The following is a 23,038-nucleotide window of genomic DNA, read 5'->3' on the forward strand; positions in this document are numbered from 1 at the left end:
CACCCTTGCACGACCGCTGGTCCACTCATGTCGCAGGGCTGAGGGCCTGGGGGAGGAGACAGCCGCTCCTGTCACCCCAAAGGACGGGGCTCCTGACACTCTGAGAGCTCCACCCAGTTAACTTACGCGGAATGGCCCGGCCCGTTCCCTGAAACACTCGGTAGCTTTTGTTAATGTCGTCGGCGCATGAGTCATCAGCTCCCAGAGCATCTCAGCAGGCAGCAAACACGCACACCACGAGCCTGCTCTCCACCTCAGCACCCAAGTCTGGCAAAAATAACCCTATAAAGGCTTTTCTGTAAAACACCACCTTTGTACAGCGGCTGGTAGAGCTGGTGGTGTCAGTGTGTCTGTTATAGCACCTGCTTCCTAAGGGGGGAGGACGGATGTGAGGGGGGAGGGGGGTTATTCCTGTGCCCTTGATTTGATCCAGCCGGGGCAGAAGAGCGGGATTTTAATGTCAGCCTGGGGCTTCTCCGCAGGAGCGTATAAATCACAGCCGCTGAGGTGGAGGTCTCCCACTGCTGGGGGTGCTCCACCAGTGAGGAAACCTTTTCAGAGCACGCACTAGGTGCCAGGTCCTGCACGAGGCACCAGGAAATGAAAGATGAGCCACAAAGGCACCAGCACTCACATCGTACCAGCTGGGTGAAGTCTGCCCTCAGCCATGCCGAGCACCTTCTCTGTTGCCTGAAACTGAAGAATACGAGTTTTGAGAAAACCTTATGTGCACATGTATACATATTCACACACACATTTGTGTGTGTATACATGTAAAATATATGTATGGACACACACACAGGTATGCCTGAGTCGTAAGAGGGAGTTAGGAGAATAAACAAACCTAGGAGTTGGCACCGAAATGAGTGTGACAATCTGGGCTCACTTTCCCAACCCCGCAGTCAGGCTGAGGCGTCCATGAACACAGGTTTCTCTGCCGTTTTATCTCGTTTCTACGGGAAATAACCAATGGTCTTTTCAAGCAGCTGGCCACTGCTACATTGTTCCATCTAAAGAGGTTCACTCGTTACAAGGTAGGTGAAACTCTGCAGGAGCTCTCCTCGGGGTCCCTGGGCACCAGCCAGTTCAGGAGCCTCCTGTGGGATTCCTCAGGGGGACCTCAACTTCCCACACCCCACCTCCAGCCTGGCACTGCCCTGTCCCCACTCCACTGCTCACAGACGAACCCCTGAAAGCCCAGGTGCCACTTCCTCCAGCGCTTCTTTTCCCGAGTTCCAGAGTGCGCAGAGCACCCCGTCTCCAGAAGCGTGGCATGCTCTGCCCGGGGTTACGGTTATTTGTTCAAATGGTTGCCTCACCACCTGCGGGGGCAGCAAGGGCTTCTTAGGAATCTGAATTACACAGTACCTGGCATTACACCAGGAACACAACTGTTGCTCAGTCCAGGTCTGTCTCAGTGGACAGATGCCAGCAGCCTGCCTGCAGAGCAGGGATGATTTTGCTGCCCCCCAGTCCCCCCACCCAGTCCCACGAACATTTCCTGCCTCCCAGGAGTGGCTCAGACTTGGAAAAGAGTAATGACTCACATTTACTGAACGCTTAGCACGCGGCAGACACTGTGCCAGAAGCTTTCATACCCGTTACCTCATCTGGTCCTCCCGGACCCTCTAGAGGTAGGAAGCACAGACGCACTAAAGGTGGGTACAAACACGTCCAAGGACTGTCCCCAGGTCCCAGGAGAGAAGCGGGGCTGGGTCAGGAACCCAGAGCCATGTGGCCTGGAACTTGTACTCTCAGCCACCGTGGAGAGCCTCCCCACCCTCTGCATAAAGATAAATAAAATCCAAGTGCCCCAGACACTGAGAACACCCTCTTCCCACGGCCGGCGGTCTGTTCACGTCCATGCCCACGTCCAGAGCAGCCTGCATTGTTAGGAAGCGCCCCTTCCTCTGCGGGGATCTGCCTCCCGGCCCACTGGCCCTGGCTGTGCCTTCTGCAGAGACAGAGTGAGTCCCATCCCTCCTTCCCGTGACAGTTCTTCAAATACCCAGGGCCAGCACTGCAGCTTCATTTAAATAACAAATTCGCCAGTGCATCTAAATACAATTTGAGTTACTCAAATTCGATTTACACACAGAATTTTAGGAATACTCTATATAACGTGCCGCTGATTAAAATAGTAGGGTGACCCCTAATGAGGTTATTGGATTCTACTGTATACTTACCTGAAATTGACATTTAAATAAAAGGGAGCCAGATTCTTGGGTCAGGTTATTGCTACATTCTATTAATAATAAACATGTTCATTTTGCCAGATCGGTAATAATGTGAACATGGCACGGTATATCACATAAAAAGCTTCTCACCGTAGCCATGGTTACAGCCAACACTTCAAGATCTGGGCTTCCTGAAACTCACCCCCAAAACCAACCACCACTAATCATGATCCCCTATTTTCTTTACAGCCAGTGCTATTTTAGTTCTGAACTCAAGTTGTAGGTACTTTCTTTGGGTTTTGTTTTGTTTTGAATTCTTTCACTCCAACATGTACGCTTTAACCATCAAACACATAGTAAGTGATGATTTACAGAAAACCAATTCCCTAATTTTTTTTTTTTTTTTTTTGCAGTACATGGGCCTCTCACTGTTGTGGCCTCTCCCGTTGCGGAGCACAGGCTCCAGACGCGCAGGCTCAGCGGCCGTGGCTCACGGGCCCAGCCGCTCCGCGGCATGTGGGATCTTCCCGGACCCGGGCACGAACCCGTGTCCCCTGCATCGGCAGGCGGACTCTCAACCACTGCGCCACCAGGGAAGCCTGAATTCCCTCATTTTTAAGTGAAAGTTTAATTTAGCATAACCCTGCATATTGGGAACCTGGGTATATTATAGTTTTAATGTCTTACCTCACCTCTCCAAAAAATTAAATACATCTTCTAGCGAGCCTATTCTAGAAACTATCGGGGGAAATCACCCATCAATTGGCAGCCTGAGTGGAAAAACGGGGTGATTTTTCTAGGCTGGTGATATCTAATTCCTAACTGTTTACACAAATAACACACAGAGCGGACGAAGCAGAAGCTGGCATTTGTCCAATGACTAGCCTGAGCAGCCTCTTATCCAAAAGCATTAAGAAGAAAGTAAACTTTAAAATGACTTGAGAGAAAGGTCTGTTTTCATGACAGATGGCAGTGAGGGTTCTTCAATGCCAATTTAATCACTTTTCCTCAGTTTTCAAATACCTCAGTTGTGAACCCAAGTGTCTGTGCAGCAGCGCTGCATCCCTCATGGGTGCAGAGGGCTGATGACGTGCACTGTGGTCTCGCCGACCCCCCCAGGGTCCTGCAAGGGTGATTCTATCCGACCTAGGAAATCGTGTTGTTCAACACACTCTGTCTTCCGACATCAAAAGCGTTCTATGAGCACCCTTTTTGTCACAGACAGTCTCCTTGATTGGAGCGTAACCTATATAATCGTGTTTTGGTCCAATAACCTTAACAAAGAGACCCTGTGGATGGGCAATTCATGGACAGAGAAGTGTCTGAATTTTTAAGCAGGGACCACTGATAATTTAGTACCGCTCCCTCACCTCCCAAGTAAATGAGGGAACTGAGGCCCGAGTGTCGGGTCCCTGCACCCTCCAGTGGTGCCGTGAGGACCAGGGCTTGTCCTGACCCGCGTCCAGCTCCATCTGAACTCAGATCTTCTCCAGGGAGTATTCTGAAAACTATTCTATCTCATGAAGCTACTTTACATCTGAACTGTGTGTGTGTGTGTGTGTGTGTGTGTGTGTGTGTGTGTGTATATATATATATATATATTTTTTTTTTTTTTTTTTCCCCAAAGGACATATATTTAACATTAGACTCGAAAGCTGTCATCCAATGAGAAACTCATCTACAGACCAGTCCGTCACGAGCATTCTTCATCTCTTCTGGGGCTCCTGTTCCAGAGAGAAAACTCCTTGAGTACCACCGTGCTTCTGCCTTTTGGAAATTAGTACGTAGGTCTCCCAGACTACTTCGTATCTTCGGTAAGGTATCTCAGGCACAGGGCTGATAGGAGAGCTGATGTCACTGGCACCCTCTTCTGAGGCAGTTCAGACTGTGTTCACATTAACAACGTAGGAAGTTACAGGCGCCGACCTCACGTAAAGATGAAACCTGTCTCTAGCGTCCAAGGAAGCAGGTACACGTGACATGCGGAGCCCTGGGAGGTGGGGTGTCCTTGGTAGAGAATAAAGCAAGTTATTGGCAGAGCTGTGTCTTCTCCAAGGAGAAACACCGAGAGCACCCTGAAGACTACCTGTGTGCAGCGATGTTTACCGGGACGGTCGGGGGAATGATTCACATAGCCTTTTCCAAAATAAGCGATGTACTTAATAGTCAGGACATCAGAGACGATGTGAACACTTGTAGTTACGGAAGACTGGCAATCCGTAACCTGAAGACTGGTGGCTTTCTGGGGATGGATCCCACCTCACCCCCAGGACACCACCCCAAGCCTCTACTTCCCCTGAAAGTAAGAACTCCTCTTCCTGTGTTCCTGGTGCCACTGGCCCTCCCTGAGCACCCCCTGCAGGCTAGGGAGGGGGCTGAGCACACGCCTCTCATCCATCTCTGAGTCCCCAGCGGGGAGCAACACACAGCACGGGTCAGGTTCGAAACCCCGTGGATAAGCAGGATGGTTTGCATAAAAGCTCGATTCAAGGGGCCTGTCGCACTCCAAAGAAAAGGAATAGACAAAAACGTTAATTACGTTTTCCTTTTAATAAGGCTTTTTACTCAAAAGTGTAGCTTTGAAAATCTCTAGCTTGTTGTGACAACCAGAGAAGCCAGGAGCAGCCTTGCCTTGAACATGGTGCCCTCGCAAGCTCCCCGGCACCAGGGCTGGAGGGCAAATGCACCACTTTACAATCAGAGCCAACATTTAAAATTAGGAGGATGCATGTCCTACTTGGATTCAAGGAGAAAGGACAAGTTCTCAATACAGTAAAACAAAACACAAAAAGTAAACAAATCTTTAGAAATCACTAGGTGTGTGTGTCTGTGTGTGTCTGTGTGTCTGTGTGTGTGTCTGTGTGTGTCTGTGTGTTTATATAATTAGGATTATCATCAACATTTAAAACTATTAAAAATAAGGTTGCCACCTTACCTTTTCTTTTGGTACTGGGGTGTTATTTTTTTTTAGGAAAATTTTTTTTTTTTTTTTTTTTTTTTGCCCAGCCTCTCAAGTTTCCTAACCTCAAGCCTGTTTTCCACTGCGCAGCCAAATGCCCCACCTTCGCACTGCACCCCCAGAGCGCCACCGTCAAGCCCCGCTGGCAGGAGGCAGGGCAGGCTTTGATTCTGGTTGTCAAGATGACAGGCCCACAAAAGCACAGCTGACAGAGGAACTGAATTCTTCCCCGGGAAGAAGATACATTTGCCCGCAATGGGTCTGCAAAGTCTTCCGAGGCACCTCTTCCCCCTCTGTGCTCTGCTCAATAACTTGTTTGTTTGGCCAAGAAGCAAGATGGCAATCTTAATCAGAAAGGGAAGCTAGATTTTTTAAATAACTTAAAAAAATCATTTTTATATAAAGCAGCAAAAACATATTTTCCTCTCTGCAGAAAGAAAACCGTGAACAAGGAAACACAGCGATGTAAACGGGGCCGTTCATACACTTCTGCTAAACTGGGTCCCCCGACAGACTCAGAGCTACTTTCCAACTTCCTCGGCGCTGTCGGAAGAAGATTCTTTGGCGTCTCCGGTCGCTCTTTTACTTTCCTCTTGATTTAAACTTTCCTTTTCCGAACTGGTCCCGTTGGGTATAGAGTTTTCGCCGTTGACCAGCCCGTGCTCTGCAGCCTTTGCCCTGCGGACAGCCTCAGTGAGGGTCAAGGCCTCCTGTGCGCCGGCCTCCCCGTCCGGGTCCCTGAGGACCAGGGGCAGCCGCGAGTCCGCCACGCCCTCTAGCAGCCCCGGGTTACTCTCCTCGTACTTGGGGAGCGGGGCGTGCCCCTCCACCTGCCTGCGGCAGTGCTCTCGGTTCGCGGCCGCGCTCTTGACCGCTTTTTCCAAGATCTCTTTCTCACCTAAGCGCAACTTGATGGCCATCGTGGCACGAACGGAAAGGGCATGGTTTTTCAAGAAGGATTTATCTTCCTGGAAAAGGAAACAGAGCAAAATTAACTACAGCAAGTCTAAACCAGCAAAACGATAGTGCCAGAAGGCAGATCAGTTGCTGCCGGGGACGAAGGCATGAGAGAAATTGGGGGTGACGGGGGGGGGGGGGCGGTGACAGAAGGTTCTGGAACTTGACTGTGGAGGTGGCTGCCATGACTGCACGCTTAAACCCAAGCGTACACTTCAGAAGTGTGAATTTTACTCTATGTAAATTATACCTAAGTAAATGATTATAAAACAAAAAAGAAGAGCCTAAACCAAATGGTGCGTGGACACTGACAGAACTTCACTGATTTCTAAAACCCTTCTGTCTTGTGCCCTGATGGAGCCCAGGGCTCGGCACTTGGCTGAACGATGGCTGAATGACAGGTACTTGAAGTCAGTGACTCAAGAGTAAACTTGTGTTTGTATCATATGAATTAGAAATTATGGAAAAATGTTAAATAATGTAAAAAATTTATATTCTAATCAACAATACCTCAGTGTGACTCTTCTGGTAGGGGTAAACATGTAAAATAGAAAAATATTAATAAGTTTAACGAAAAATGTCAAATACACAATGATTTTGCTAAAGCACGACAGTAATTTACATTTAAGAAAGAATCTCTTTTTAAACATCTTTTAAAACATGACAAAGCACAAATCCTCCCTTAATCAACAGAATTACCTCAATGGTTGTTTTATATGTTTTTAAAAGAAGTGAGGCTCGATCTTCAAGAAATGTCCACAGTTTGACCTCATTGTCCCAGCTAACAGGATACTCAGAGTTCCCCAAGGTGAAGATTCTGTCAATGGCATTATCTCCCAGCAAATGTTCTTTCAATTCTTCTACAAGAACACAAACAGCCATCTGTTAGGGGAAACAGCACTACTTCTCATTTTAACCAGCAGCCCACCTCACAAAACATCTTTCCCAACAATGTCATCTTCCCGTGGTGAAGAGTTCTCCCTGATCCATCAGCCAGGCCGTGGCTAGACTCTCCAGAGCAGAGCCAGAGCTGTTTCAGGGGAGAAAGAGGGGAGGTCTTCCTGATTTGGAACCCAGACCAAGCCTTGCTGGGCCAGCCCTCCACACTGTTCACTGTTTTTACGAGGGATCCCGAGAGCCTTTAGATGGTTTTGGAAGATACTTCTTAAAGACCATCTGTAGCGACACACGCCTTATTTTGACAACACCCCTCTTGCAAACTCTGAGCCCAGTCACAGCAACTGGGTCAAAAAGACATGTAGGTGAGCAACGTAAACTGTGAAAACAAACAACAGCACAACCCAGTGATCCTTCTAGACTGAAATCTGACGGATGCTAATTCCACTAGTTGACCTGACAAAGCTATTTGTCTCGTCTTACAACAAGTAAACCACAAACTGAAACCCCAAAATGGACTAGAAAAATCTTAGTTAATGAAATACGTTGTCTATATCCCTCACTTGTCAGGAATTTAAAAAGGAATTACAAATAAACACAAGTGCACATCTCAACTGCCTTCAAATACATGTAAGAAGAGGAAAGAATTCAGCAACTGCTCTGAGCATTTTATCTCCTGGCACATTATCTTCAAAAGACCAAAGCATGCCGATCCTATTCATGCTCAAGAAATACAACCGTGCTTCTTATGTAATTATGAGACAGTATCTCTTTCAGAGCAAAATGCCCTACAGCTGTCACTATTTACAATTCAAATGGAAGAACTTCTGCTGCCAGCAAATCAAACTTTTATTAGTATTAGTGAGAGTGATTCAAAGAATGCATCAATTGTCTCGACAAGACAAACTGTCTATGACTAAAGAGAAACTAAAGAGAATCAATGGACCTAAGATGATTCAAAAGCAGGTTGCTGTTTTGTTTTTTTTTTAAGAAAATAGAAGTTAATTTAATATTCAGAAAAGAAATTTCTTAAGTCGCATTTGTTAGCAAAAGGTCCTGATGAAATTCGGGATTTTTAGATTTCTGATCCTTCAGTTTATATTCTCTGCATAAAGCAATGAAGATTTTTAAAATGCTTTTGAAGTGGAAGAAGTTTCTTTTTAGACGCCCCCAATACTAAGGTTACAATTTCTGTTTTCCTCCTCAACCTACCCGAGTTGTACCCTTTAATTAACATTGGGAAGGTGAGGGGCTGAAGCAGAGTTTTCTCTCTGCCGCTCTTAACAGTGATACTGGACTGGCTTCACATGCCTGGAGAAATAAAACCCACGAAAGGCCATCACCCTGCCTGGAACACTCAGGAAGTGAACCACAGGCTCCGGGGGCAGGTTTCTTTCCCCTCTTCCCTCTGGCTGACAAGCCCTTCCTGGATTTCCTGCATTCCCTGCCCACCGCAGGAGTGTGGTTTGCTGGCCCCCAGCCTGGCCCCTGCACGCCCTGCAGCGCTAGAATCTCTTCCGTGGGCTATCGGTCTTGCAAACCCACAGGAGCCACGCGGGGGCCTGGGGTACAGGCCCTGCGGCGGCAGAGCTGGGTCCCAAGTCAGGGTCATCGCCGGCCAGCTGAGTGGCCAAGTTACTCTCCTCTTTGCATGGGAGCTTCTACGTCAGTCAAGTGGGAGCCCCACCTCCCTCCAGCAAGGCTGACGAGGATGAACAAAGCCTGCACCACGTTCAGCATCGTGCCCGGCACAGAGAGGGGGCTCCCAAACTACAGGGATTATCATCGGCGTCATCTCTCATCAGGATATGAACTGTGACATTCAACTTTGTAATGCTATATTACACGCAAGAAAAGCCCACGGTTAACCCTTAACTCGCGTTCACTAAATTGAACTGAGGAACCAGTGCCAAAGCACAAAATCACCAGAAGCTCCCACGTGAGCGACAGGGAGTCGAGAGCAGTGTGGCTGCAAGCGAGGAACAAGGACCACCTAACACCTCTCTGGGCTCTGCAGTTGGCTGTCTGTATTTCAGGACTCAGTTTCTTCTACTTCCAATGTCAAGCCAGGACCTGGGCGGCACTTCTCTGGCCGCAGACATGAAGGGAGGGAGCCAGACGGCAGAGCCCAGCAGACTCCCTCCACGGGCCGTCATTTCTGCTCCGGCCCCGGGCTGCCCTTGCTCTAGCGCTCGGACAGCTTCCTTCAGAAGAACACTTGTCTGTCTCTTCAGTTAGGTGGCACGCACTCACTGTCACTCATTCCCACCCAATCCACTGTGCCCAGGATGCAGGGTAGTTTACAACAGCAGCAAACTCACACACAATTAAAAATGGAACCTCACAACCAGGGGATGTGGAGGAGTATATTTTCAGATGAAAAGTGAAAACACAACCGCAACAGATCACATCTCAGTGCCAGAGATCCCAAATGGCTTGTCTTAAGGAAACATAAAAGTAATGCTCAATGCATACATGTAACTTTTTGTGCCTGAAATAAGAGGCTGTAGACAGGAATATTTGCAGTTTAAACAGGTTCTGTTTGCAGTGCTAGTTACTCCAACCGGATGCCTGGCACTGACAGGCCTGCTGGCGATTTCGGATTCACACTACAGAGCTGGTTAACAAATGAAGGCCCCTGGCCCACGCGGGTCATGGCCGACCACCCGACTTCAGTGTCGAATGACCATTCACCGCGAGGACATTTAGGCTCTGTCGTCCCGGGTAACAGGCACATCAGAAACTCCCATCTACACATGTCGAATTTCGATACAGGCAGACAATCCAAGATGCATTAAGCTTTCTTCCAGTGCAGTAGAGAATTGTTTGTTTATTACAAGCGTATACTGACAACACACTGAGGATTTAATAAAATACTTCCAGGATAAAACAGATCAATTTCTTCTTTCTCCAATATTACCTCTTCCCCCCAAAGTGCTTTAATTTTAAGTAATTTTATCTTTAATCTGAATCCCTCTGTCTCACACTTCATGAATTAAAAAAAGAAAAAAACAACATTTTGGTTTTTTTTCTGAAATGATTTACCTTCGGTCATGCAGAAGACTCGGAGAAAAGCCAGAAGTTGGGCAGAGATGGGTGGCTCCGTAAAATGCAATGCAAAGACACTGGAGCTGACGAGAGGAAGAAGAGAGATCAGGTCCTGCTGCAGTGGCCTCCTCGCCCCACAGTGAAATCTCTGAATCTGCACTCCGTGTGCGGTCCTCAGGGAGCCTGGGCCAGCATGAGGGACCCCACCTCCTCACCAGAACTCTAAAAACAGAATTTTCAGCCCTGGCGAAATGCGGAAGGCCTGGGCTGGCCGAGGAGGGTGGCGGTAACCATCACTGCCTGCAGTTCTTAGTCTAATAGCCTTCATCTCGGGTGCACACAACACATCAGGAGAATTAAGCATACCCATGGCTCCTAAGAAAGGTTAACAATAATTTACGTTGAGTTCACATTTTAATCATTAATCAAATATTGACAAGTTCAATAAAAAAAGGTCTAGATAATCCATTTTCATTAAGAATGGTTCTCTCCACTCCCTGGAGAACCAATAAATCATAATTCTTGTCCTTATCATTTTGCGCCTCAAATGCAAGAAAATCTTAAGATTTGATTTAACCAGAAATTCTTGAAATCACTGAGTATCATGACTTCATTACAGAAACTAATGGTGGCAAAGAATTAAATGGAACAAATTGATCCAGGTCATTAACCTTTTCAAGGTGAAAGGCATTAATGACATGGAGGCACTTATTTCACTGAACGAGGATTTCAGGCCACATCCCCTAGAACTGGCTGTGATCTGAAAACGCTGGTAAATCACCATGCATCTCAACGGTTTAAATTTGCAGTAGAACAGGGATAAAGGGATTAAGACAAACTACAGTAGAGAAGTTTTATTAACACACCAGTTAAACACTACGCGACTGGAAATATTTCAAGTACCACAGTAAAGAGCTGACAGATTTTTTTCTACGTACGTTGGGATGCCAGCGCGAGCCAGGACCTCGGCCTTCATGGCGTACAGCCTGTCACTTTTACTCACTCCAAGCTTTATTTTCACTCTGTCGTGTGAATTATTGTCAAAGAAAAAACCACTGTGGATCACAAACTCTGCATTTGACCGAGTGCCATAAAAAATGTAAATCTGAGATGCAGTAAAGAAAAAATAAAGGGATATAAAAGAAACTTAACATCCATTCTCAGTACAGAGCAGGGCAAAGGATCAGTTCTCATATATTTAACACAACTTCACACTAAGGAGACAAGCGGCTCTGAGGTGACCATGTCCCTGTCCTGAACATCACGTGCTGGCGGGCGGGGCCGGGCGGGCTGAGGAGAGCACACGCCGACCTCCTAGCACCCTGCACCCGGAGGAGCCGGACCCCGTCGTCCCAGCCTTCTCATACCCCCTCACACTCCCAGTCACAGCGAGACTGCTGCTTTACGACTGCACTTTAAAATTCACCATGTTCTTTTCTCCCTCTCCTTTAACTACAAGAGCGTCTCCTGGAACCAGGGTTTAAGGCAGTGTCTGTCAGAAATCCACTTCTAGACGCTGCGGCCATTCTGCACGTAGCAGGAGGGTTCATGAACCGTCTCCAGGCACTCTGTCAGGCTAGTATTTTCACTCTGTCCCAGCTCGAACGTCAGTGGTCTGGGTCGGTTCTGTCTTTTGTGTTCCCTACTTGGCCACAGGACTGCCAGGCAGAGTGCAGGTGTCCCTTCGTGCACATGCTCAACCCCACCCCAGATATTACTTAAAACTTCACAGATTAAAGTGAAAGTACAAGAAGGCAGCTCTTGCGGTTCCTGATTCCCTTATGGTTTTGCCGCTTAAACAAACTGCCTCCTTTTAAAGAAGGTTCTAATCAACAGAAAAAGACACGAAAACAATGCAGTTTATACAATCGAAAAATCTCTTCTACTGTCGTAACACAGAATTTATTTTCAGTCGACAGTGTTACACACACTAGATGGGTTGTGCAAATAACTGCGTTCACATCTTTCTCCCTGGTGGACCCGAAGGTCCCATTCAAAGCACGGCATATTTATTACGGCTTTGGGTCTCAATATGTATTCCAGAAAACAAGCCTTAAATACAAATCTCAAAATTTTCTGCCCAAGTTAAATACTTTTTAAAAATGATCAACACAGTATGAGGTGAGGGACTCCGCGCGGAACCCACCTGCTCTCCGGCCCGGAAGTCCTGCAGGGCTACACACTCACAGCGGTCGTCCTCCAGGTTGTAGCCGGTGGTGATCTGTACACGGGAGGAAGGATGACAGGACAGCGTCTAAGTGCTCTCGCTCAGGAGGGCCTTTTTCCGGCGATTAGAGGATAAAAGACACGCAAAGCTACTTAAAGGGGTGCATTCTGCTTGCTTCACCAAACTGAGCAAAAAACTGCTTGGTTATTTTCATTGATTCTACTCACACCAGAAATCCTTATGGAAGACCCCGTACCTGCAGTGAGAGACATACTCTTCGGAAAATGTATTGTATAGGTTATCCCTTGCTGGTCTCAACCAAACATAATCATTCATTACAAAGTTACAGGCTTTGAGCTCATCCCCCCGCCTCCCCTGCCATCTCCAGCCAGCCACCCACCCACAGGACCTGCGCTCCCTCCCGCAAGGAGGGAAGCGGGATCTCTGGAGAACTCGAACTGACTTGCAAACAGCATCTTTAGTATTTGGCCATTAAGAACACAAGGCGGGTTTCCCACTGGATAAAGAATCAGGGAGAAAGAAAAGCTCTGTTTCCAAATTATGTACTTATTTTACTCTGGAACTAGAGAAATTAAAACTTTCAGATAAGCAAAGGAAAAATAAAACAACTTAGTTGTATCCTATTCACTCTCTTTATGCTGAAAGCTATACTGTGAGAGTTTCTGAACCCCCAAATCCACTAACCACACTGACAATCCGCATCTCTTCCTAATCTCTCATGTCAAGGGGTGTGGGAGGGGGGCAGGCGATGTCGTGGTCTCGGCACTGAAGTCACCACAAAATTCTCTGGGCCTCAACTGGTCAGCATTTTACCTTCCGAGTCGCCCTTTGCATTTTGCTTGCCCTGCCGTCCCCTGGCTCTTCTCACCCAGCTCAACACATGCAAAACCCTTCCAACTGGTCTCAAATTCCAGAACTGTCCCTCCTGTGTCCCGTGTGGCATACGTGTTTGACCTCCTGTTTAAAACTTTTCAGTGGTGCTCCACGTTGCCTTGCGGAAAACATCCAAATTTTTGAGCAAGGCCAGTTTACAAGGAGGCCCACACCTCCCTATGGTCTCTGGACACGCCACTCGCCTGCCACTCCGGGCGCCGTCCCCGCTCCCTCGTGCCTGCGACCACCTTCAGCTCCTGCTTTGCCTGAGCCCCGGCTTCTCTGGAGATGCCCCCCTTCATCCCACCCTCCCTCTCTGTCCCCCAAAGCCTCTCCCACCCAGTAATAGGGTATTTATATCTGTGCACCCCCCACCAGCCAGACCTGCAGCCTAGCCCTTTCCACCTCGGCGCCTGGAGCTTAGCTCACCGGGCCCAACACCTGACACTGCCCTCGCCCTTGAGAATATCTGCTTGATGCAGGGAAAAGAATAGGCTCTCCAATTTATATTAAAAGCTCCTTCTCAGAAGTCTGTCCCTCAGAGCAGCCCCCAATCTCTTAGATTGTCTGTAAATACTCATTAATTACTTCGATCTCCTCATTTTATCCTGGAGAATCAAAATTCAAGACGGCTACAAGTGCTACTTTGCTATTCAAGGTATCAACAGCTCAAAAGATTACTTTTGAGTCCAGGGAATGGCATTTGGGGATGGAAGGGCAGATAACACTTCTCTTTAAACCCAGTATCCCCAGAACCAAGACCAATGAGAAATATGAAAGCAACGAGGACTAAATGAAGGCAGGTGTTCTGGCTCACTTTCACTCACAGAACAGCTTAAACACTTGATAAAAAAATCAGCTCCATGAAGTTCCTGCCCAATGTCAAAATCACTTTTATGACCCCCAAACATGACCCTGATGATAAGGTACAGAGTGGGGATTGCCCATGACCTCCCAGCCCTAGAAGGCTGGCATTCCATGGTGCAGGCAGTACCCAGGGGCCTGACAGGAGCACGAACAGGCAGAAGGAAGTCAGGGGAAGCAGGAGGGAAGGGGGAGGGCCAACAATCTATAAGAGGAGCACGCGGAAGCACAGGAGACAGACGGTGGAGGACAGGAAGGGAGGCCCGTGGGTGGGGAGGTGTGGCCATCCTATGCGTGGTGCTCAGGATGGCCCAGCCTGGGGAAGCAGCGGGAACAGTCAGCGCAGAGGCCCTCGGTGGGCGTGTAGGGCCCAGACAGACTGGGGTGTAGCGGGGACAGGCTGAGCAGGGGGCCCTGTCTGCTACTGTAAACACCTGGGCTTTCACCTTGAGACCGGAAGCCTCATGCACATCTAAATGTTTCAGATCTTCAACACTCAAACAGAAAGGCCTCGAAAACGAGCCCCCTGCAATTCTGCTTGAATCTTCCAAAGCCCTTTCCTCCTGGTTGGTAGAGTCACGTATCCAAATACAAGGGCTGATCATTCCAACACGCTTTACCTGTTGGAACTAATACAGAGGCCGAAGCCCACTTAGAAGTATCCTTCTCTGTACAAACTGAACAACCTCAAAAAAGGGAAAGCAGACCTGTTCCCGTTAGTTCTGAACAAGCCACACAGAATTTAGATACGTTATGCCTCACAGCCCAACACGCCGCCTTATAAACCTGTCTACGTTTGTTTCTCGGAGTGGCTAGGAAATAGATCACGTTCGCTAGAATCTCCAGCCCGGCCTAGGTATTCATCCAGCCTCGTTAATTTCTCGTGCTTTTCCTCGCTGCTGCTGGTTTGGAATCACTGTCACAGGCTTGATTCCTCCATTTCTACCCCCATAACCAGGTTTGGGGACACTGTTAGAAGCACGCAGCGTTGCTGGGTTACAAATTTCTATCAGCTCCCCCAGTGGTAGTCAGATCAGACAGACAACGACTGTCAGGACAGACACACACGAAAAAGAAATCTACTGTCTGAAAAGCTGAGCCTTTCTTTCAAGTACCTTATTTTAAAAGAGATTAACTGTTAACATGTATGACATACAACTTCATAGTGCTAAAAGAGATTCTGAAATCCTACCAGACAAAATTTCCCATCAAGTGTTATTTTTACGGTGGGAAACTGTCCAACAAAGGTGTAGCAGAGTTAAGTGTGCAGAGAAGATAGCCGCTGTAAGGAAAAGCACTAGCGTCTTGTATAAACCTCCTCAAGGTTAGCAGTGTTTCTGCCAGGACTGCGGTGGCTGAGACCTGATGAACAGTATTAGGGAAAAGACAGCAGTAGTACTTGTCATCAATTCGTTACTTTTATGTTGAGATAAACTTTTTTTTTTTTTTTTTTTTTTTTACTTTTAGGGGGGAAAAGAGTGAGTAGTTTACATGAAAGCCACACAAAACCGGTGCGCATGTGAGTATGTGAAGGTGCAAATGCACAGCAAAAGAATGGGAGAGATGTGCAGGAAGCCAGTAACCAGCTACCCAGGAGGCGTCGAGTGGACCAGCCACGGGGCCGCCAGGGCCCGGGACTAGTAGCGGACCTCCGAGTCTCACTGCAGAGGCTTCTGTTTTCTTTAACTGGTTTTCTTCGTTTACAGTAAAGTATGTACTTGTTAAATTTTAGAAAGAAAAAAATAAACCCCGATGATCAATCAAGTTTGGGAACCAATGACCTAATCCAAGAAAAAGAAAAATGTTACTGTCAAATATTAAAAGCTATTTGAAAAAATTTTAAACTTCAATGTTATAATCATTTAAAATAGCTCTGAAAGAAAACAAAAAGAAGAAAATATAAAATTGTATTCATTAATGAAGATAAATGATAAAATATGCGAATACTCCTCAAAGTGGCTAAATTAAGCACATCTAAATTAAGGCAAAAATGTAATTATAGAAGTATAGATATTCTTTCTCTCCAATTTAAGAGTGTGCTGTGGCTAGACCTTCCCAGGTTCACGCTAGGGTTTCTCTCAAGTGTCTGGCACACGTGGCATGTGTTCTGGCCATTTTGTGGAATTAGATGTGAAATACTCATTTATAGCACCAGTCTGTTTATAATACTGCTAATAATAACAAAGAAAGCTGACACTGAGAAAAGATGAACAAAAAACTAACCAAACCAGTATACGATTATAATATTTAAAAATTCAAAACGTTCTGAAGTTGATCATATTTCCAACTAGTAATATCAGGAAATCTTTCTCAGCACAGAGAGCACAGCAACCGGCTCTGAGGCTCAGAATCTGAAGAATGCTGAGAAACAGAGGCAGCCTCCTCTACGCGTCACGATTAACAATCCTCACAGCATCTCCCTATCTTCCCAACGTCTGATGATGCCAACTGACTCCTGCATCCAAGGCCAAGAGCCAAATGCCCAAGTGCACCTCTTCCCGCCCCACTGCCAGGGACACCAGGACTGGCTCCTGAACAAAAGCAGGTTAATCAACGGGGCCAAGGATGTGTCTGCATAGCAGGTGAAGGGAGAGGGGGCAGGAAAGAATCAGAGAAACTTAAGTAACTGATAATACAGTCAGCAAAGAGAGAAAACAAGCAACACAAAAGGAAAACCCAGAAGGAGAAAGGATTTTTTTTTCCAATAAATTGGTATTTTAAAAAGAATAAGAAAAAAGAAACTTTGGTTTAAGTCTGTCGTCCAATAAGGTAAGAAAATGTATGTCTAGGCTGGAATCGTGGCTCAGCAAAGAAATGCAGTTTACTGTGGCTTCTGAAAGTGATATAAGACTCACGTTTTCAGGATTAAGTAAACACAGAGAGAAAAGAACGCCAGCCTCTACTCATGGGGGGCGAGGTTTGGCGCTGTTTGCTCCTCTTAGAGGGGGCAGTAGGGAACAGTGACTTGTAGGCAGAACTTCGCCGGTTAATGAACACGACCCGAGGAGGTCCTTACCAGGCCGTTGGTGTGATTGCACATGTCCCACAGAGGAATCAGCGCCAGGGTCACCCGGGAACCATCCTCCGTGGGAATCTGGTTTTGTCGAGTCATAACGGAAGAGACCGCCCACCTGTAACAATCAGAAAAGAGGCGAATTATGGCCGGCACATCTGAAAGCCCAAGGCAGTCACAACTCAACCAAAACCGAGGTGTGCCTGACCTCTCACGAATTTTCAAAACCCTTTCCTAAGTCGCAAAGGTGATGTTCATCATCATTTAAAATTAAGTCTAGGGTAAAGAGAAGAGGAGGCGGGATGTGGAAGGAAAAGGGAGCCAGGGGAAATCTAGGAGTGAGAGATTAAGGGAGGACGTTCCCAGGAGAAAGCAGCCTGGAAGAAGGGCCTAGAACAGAGTCAGCCAGGCCTCAGCTGGTCCCGGTCCGCGTTGCTGCGGAGAGACCCCACCCCTCTTTTATCCAAACGCTGACTCTGTACCTATTTTGAGCCTCACTGAAAAGCAAACACTAACTCCTTTCTGATCGGAATCCTCTAAGAACTCTACAAAATGTGGAATGGTATTTTTTTTTTACTATGTTGTGCACTGCATTAGATCTTTTTGTTAAAAAAAAGTCCCTACTTTAAAGAGCTAAAACAGTCTGTTTGAAAGAAAAAAAATCCTCACCCCACACTAATGTTAATCTTGGGCATCACTTGGCTATATCAACTAATCCCCACCAATACAGGTTAACGGCAATTTCCACATGGCTATTAAAACGCTGCTCCCTGCCCCGGGGTCCAGTGTAACTTCCAGAAAGAACAATCTCTTTTTTAAGGCTTTAAATGGTCATGCAAGTCACTTCTTACCCAAGCCCTTCGCACTTCTGAGATCCCAATTTCACTCAGAAACCACCCTCCAACACATGCCTCGCACATACGTACACCACACCCCACACACACCCCAACACACACACACACACACACACACACACACCCCTCACACCAACCTGTAGTCCTCATAAGTGAAAGAATCCTTCAAGGGCAGTTTGTGGGCATGAGGATGGGTCTGGGAATTAGAAGTTTTAGAAAGCAGAGGTGAAAAGAGAAAAAGGGAAAACAGAAATCAGTCAGCAAAATTTCATTATTTAGCTGCCTAACAGATCCTAACGAGAGCCGAATGAAGCAGGAGGCACCCAGCCGCGCTACTGAGGGATCATCGGGCTATTATGCTCTCATGCATCACTGTCAACCTAATTTGTTGTGCCCAGCAGCCGCCATAAATCTGCTGCCTCATATTTCGATACCAGGACCCACAGACACGGCACGGAAATAAAATTTAAGGTGGACTGAGTTTACAAAAGGTAGGCACACCCACACCATAAGTCTCTCGTCTACATGGAAACCCGGAGTCTCCAAGTCAGGTGTCTGTCCCGGCCTCCCTTTGCATCTCTTGCCTTAATGTGCTTGTACAGCCCTCAGGAATAGTCCAAATCTCTTCTTGTATCAATAAAAAGAACAATTAAAGGCACTCTAATAAATTGGAACTTCTTTCATTTATCTCTGACTTAAAATCATTTGGAAGGAAATCAACTTGTTACGTGCAAATGAATCATACAACATGGCAGATGCAGCTCAAATACAGAAAATCAAGAAAAACACAGTTTTGTGAAATTATGAATTAAATTTTACAAACAAATGTAATAAAGATAAAATCGAGATCGGCATATGTGAATTTTACTCCTTTTCTTTTTGTCTCTGGACAGAAGAACATTTGATAAAAATATCCAAAACTTCACACTTTAGAGAAAATTGTACACATCTCACATCCTCTCTCTCCACAATACTCCCTCCACCTTGGGCCTTTCGAGCACTTAAGAAGCTGCGTCTCGACTAAGAAATTCAAAGCCGTAACAGTATAATTTTAATCTTCGGTTTCCATTACAGGCTGATAGACAGATTGCAGTAAGTGATCAAATGGTGATTTCTGAGATACCAGTGCGATTCGGCTGCACGGTCTCTGCAGCGCTGTAAATGCACGGAGCCCCGTGTAGTATGCAGTTTTTACTTTTGACGCATTACCATCACAAGTGCATGGTAATTTATCATCGCTCACTGCACTGTACTTGCTGGCACCGTATGCAGGACAGTAGGGGATGAGGTAAAAGTGGCTCGAACCGTAAATCAATTAGAAAACAAAAGCTTGTGCTCGGCGCGCAATTTTAGGCAAATTATATATTACAAAAGGCTGCCAATTGGGTGCTAGCTCCCAGGTGCCTGCTTCTCCCCTCTGATCCTAAACCCAGTTTTAACCCTTTGGAAGAAAATTCAACATATGGAAATACAGTCACATAATATGTAAATGTTCTGACAATAAAAATGAAATTAAAGAAGATATAATTTAGGGCAAAATATAAAATAACCTATCGCTCAGGGGCATTCTCTAGCTGCATTATTCTAGCTAGGAAGATTAGAAAAAACTATCTCTGGTTTAAAAAAAAAAACCCAGTACCATGGTCAAGCACAGCAAAGATTCGAGGAGAAGCTTCTTATTGCCTCTTCTTTGTAATGAATGAAATGCAAGCCTGTGTCCTAAGAGTCCTAAAGAAGCTCCATTTAATTATGGAACTTGACCATAAGGGTGCTCAGGTTTTTCCTCGTAAGAGTACAAATTCCGCAGATAAGAACTGCCCCTCCACCCAAAACTAATTTGATGATAAGTACCATAGAAATTTTTCAGAACTTTAAAGAAAAGAAATTCCATTGCTAAAATTTCCTTTCACTTATAATAAAATGAAGCTTCACATAGTCTGACCTACTGGGAATGTTGCACATCCTATCTCTTCTCAAACTCTAGGAGGTGGGAAAGCATTGTTGCTTTTGTTATTTTAAAATTCATTTAAACTGTGGAATGCCCTGTGGTATTTTGAAAGCTGGTAAATTCCAATGCTAAAACCCCTGAGTATTAAAAATTCGACCCCTCCCCCTCGAAAAGTTTGACTTACTGAATAGGAGAAGAAATGACAATTTTCAAAATTAGAATGCTGAATGTCAAAACGACTTGTGGAAGAATGTTCCAAACACTCAAAGATCTTTAAATAGCTTTGGACTCTACGAAGAAAACTCTTCAAACAAGGGCAGCCTCCCCAAGGACCAAAAAGATGGAAAATTAACTCTCCAAAATGTCTCCCTTCCTACTATTTATATACATTTCTTACCAAAAATACAAGTTTATGTTCACAGGCCTGACAAAGTCGTAAAGAAAACGCAAGGGAAAAAAATACGCAAATGCTTTCTTCAGGTTAATTTTGAAGATTATTTTGGCTATAGAGTTACGTAATATTTGCAGAATCTGTTAGAAATAGTTGTTCTTATCTGCTTGAAAAATAAGGTGTGCCCACTGTACGTAATTCTGGTTTTAAAAAAAAGCTATTCTACCACAGACACATGCACTTAACAGTTATACTGAAGTGGAATTTGAGGCTATAGAGAAAGGCAAGTATCTTCCATTTCAACGGGGCCCTCACTGCTGTGACACCAGCGCCACCTACTGGCCTCATGGTGGAATCGGTTACAGCTGCAGAGTTCTTGAATTATTTCCTAGGGCAAGGCCCCCAGAGCAACTTATCCTAAAGCAAACCTGCGTTTATCCAGAATGGCTACCGGCTCAGCTTTACTCAAGAGAAATCTGGTTTCTAAAAAAAAATAAAAATAAAAATAAACCAACCTACCTCTTTAAATTATTATATAATAGTTTTACAAGGATCTTGAAACATTCAAATATTGAAGTGATTTTCACGTGAAAAGCATTTAACTTTAAAAATAAGTATTTTCACATACCCTGAAAAAATAAACAAGAATAAGAAATATGTCTATTCCAAACACTAAGCTCTGGACAGAATTTTTTTTTTTTAACACATCAAGCCTTAACGTTTAAAAATACATTTTCCAAAAATTATAATATTAACCTGAAGTTACTTGAAAGCTCCTAAAAATATTCTTAGATGAAAGTCATTAAGTTCACACTTTATGGGGAGGATAACTGAACACTCCTCACTTTATAGAGCAAAATCTTATAAGGGTTTTGTTTTTCTCCAATAGAAGACATTCCTAACCTGTACTTTAAAAACTGTAAATGAAAGCAGAAAACTTACTCATTGTGGCTAATTAGTTTTAGTTGAGATAGCTGTTTCCAAGATCTAGCTACACATGGGATGAGTGAGGGTCTGTCTGGCAGTAGAGAAAGACGACAGTGATGGGGTCTCTCAGGTACCAGGGCCCAAAAGGAGCAGGCCATAGGGTCCACCAAGCATTAACTTCCTCCCCACTCCCCACCCACCCCATAAATTTCTAAAGGTTTAGAAACAAGCCCAGATTTTTTTAAATGATCGATATTTTCACTTTCTTGTGCATTATAAATATTTGAAGTTGGAGATATGAACAGTTCCTGTAGCTCATAATCAGACTTGAAGCCCTACAGAGCTTACTTTTAAAAGAGGATTCTTGTTTCCTTAAGTCAAGCCTGGCAACCCAGGGAAGCTCTCTCCCATTCCCTCTTCTATCATAGGAGGTGTTCCAGATGAGACACAGTAATATTGTACCTAGTACAAAATAATCACTATGTTTGGGGAAGATTAATATCTAAAATCGTTTGTTTGGCTTCAATAAAAAGAAGTAATATTGCTAAATATGTAAGTATGACATTTTGAAGAATTTACCATATTGCATGGGTCTGGTAGCTATGCTTAAGGAAATTAAAAACCACTACAGTCAGCATATTTGATCCTTATTAAAGTTCTGTCTTGAACTATCACTCACATAAAACAAAAATAAACCAAGAAGAAATTTAAATAAAACCTATGGATTACAAGAGTTGAAGATGAAAAAATGAACAATATTCTGGCTTTTAAAAATTGATTTAGCATGCAGTTTCTCTTTATAGTCCCTTGATAAAAATGAAATCTCCCTAACAAACACTTAATAAAACCTGTCAATATCTCGGGAAAGAAAAATGACACAAATGCATTAAGTATTAAATACCCTTGGAAAAAGTCACATATTCCATGAATTTTTGATGTACTATCTTGACATTAATGTAAAACCTTGATATTTATAATTGACAGATATTTAATAAAGTATAAAGAAGATGACTGCTGTGTAGCATGCAAATTTTTCAGGTTGATCAGAAATGAAAGATACAGACATGTACTTAAACTAAATAAACAGTTAATATGTGCTACACAAATCAGCTGCCGCCTTATTTTAAGCTCACACAACAAATCTTGGTGGAGAAGCAAAATAAGCAGAATTCATTATTATGTGAATTCCTAATTCAGAAACATCTAGTATGTAAAACAGCTTTGAAACAGCTCTGCACAGGAACAAAATACATTTGAGTTAAAGTTGCTTCTTGTTTTTAATATTTAACAGTAAATATTTCAAAAAATAAAATAAAGACAAGCACTTTCATAAATATATGCACGGGTACTTCCTAAAACAATTCTTTAAAAAAAACACATTTAACCTAAAGAAAGATTCAAAACCCTCTAAGGAAATTAAACAAAAAAAGATTAAAACACACAAATGGCCTCTAGGACACAAACACTTCTCAAAATCAGATCTTTACTTTTCTAAAGAATACTCATCTCTAACCTTGACCAGTTTTTATATGGAAACTGAGTTGAACACATTTAATAATCACCTTCAATGAGGCATTTAAATATATTAAAAGGAAAGTAGCTCAGTTCATAAAAATGACTCCTAAATACTGTATTTTAAAGAATTTATAACCTGCTGTAATATATAATCAATTGTTAACTTGAAAAATACGTATGGTAGTTGAGTGACCTATTAATGGCTCTATAGTATCAGGAATGACAGAACATAATTTAGAAGTTGTACCTATTTTGTTCCGATAAAAAACCGTAGTAGCATGCAATTTGAACTTCCTAACTAAAACATGTCAAAGACTGTATTTGGCGTATGTATTAAAAGGCAAGGGGCAGGGGAGGGACAGAAGGAAACTTACACTTAGAACACTGAGGTTCCCCCTCCTGCCCCCAAAACAGGCTAAACTAGAAG

General features: G+C 44.6%; 1 protein-coding gene across 9 annotated transcripts in view; it reads right to left on the reverse strand.

Annotated features, from left to right (window-relative positions):
* Positions 1 to 646: 646 nt before the first annotated feature.
* SETD3 (SET domain containing 3, actin histidine methyltransferase) overlaps positions 647 to 23,038 on the reverse strand; it is a 74,511-nt gene continuing 52,119 nt past the window's right edge. For 2 of the 9 annotated variants that reach the window (XM_032617926.1, XM_032617916.1), the window contains exons 7-13: positions 17,968 to 18,026; positions 16,980 to 17,094; positions 12,185 to 12,259; positions 10,977 to 11,143; positions 10,036 to 10,121; positions 6,793 to 6,953; positions 4,709 to 6,104 (exon numbers count right to left, since the gene is read on the reverse strand). In XM_032617926.1, coding sequence (XP_032473817.1) covers positions 5,658 to 6,104; positions 6,793 to 6,953; positions 10,036 to 10,121; positions 10,977 to 11,143; positions 12,185 to 12,259; positions 16,980 to 17,094; positions 17,968 to 18,026 — 1,110 coding nt within the window. In that variant the 3' untranslated portion in view covers positions 4,709 to 5,657. Of the gene's footprint in view, positions 697 to 4,708; positions 6,105 to 6,792; positions 6,954 to 10,035; positions 10,122 to 10,976; positions 11,144 to 12,184; positions 12,260 to 16,979; positions 17,095 to 17,967; positions 18,027 to 23,038 lie in introns of those variants that run through there. The other 7 variants (XM_032617965.1, XM_032617957.1, XR_004347708.1 and 4 more) reach the window with 7 other exon arrangements.

The sequence above is a fragment of the Phocoena sinus genome, chromosome 2 (assembly GCF_008692025.1).
Source record: "Phocoena sinus isolate mPhoSin1 chromosome 2, mPhoSin1.pri, whole genome shotgun sequence".
Lineage (NCBI taxonomy): Eukaryota > Metazoa > Chordata > Mammalia > Artiodactyla > Phocoenidae > Phocoena > Phocoena sinus.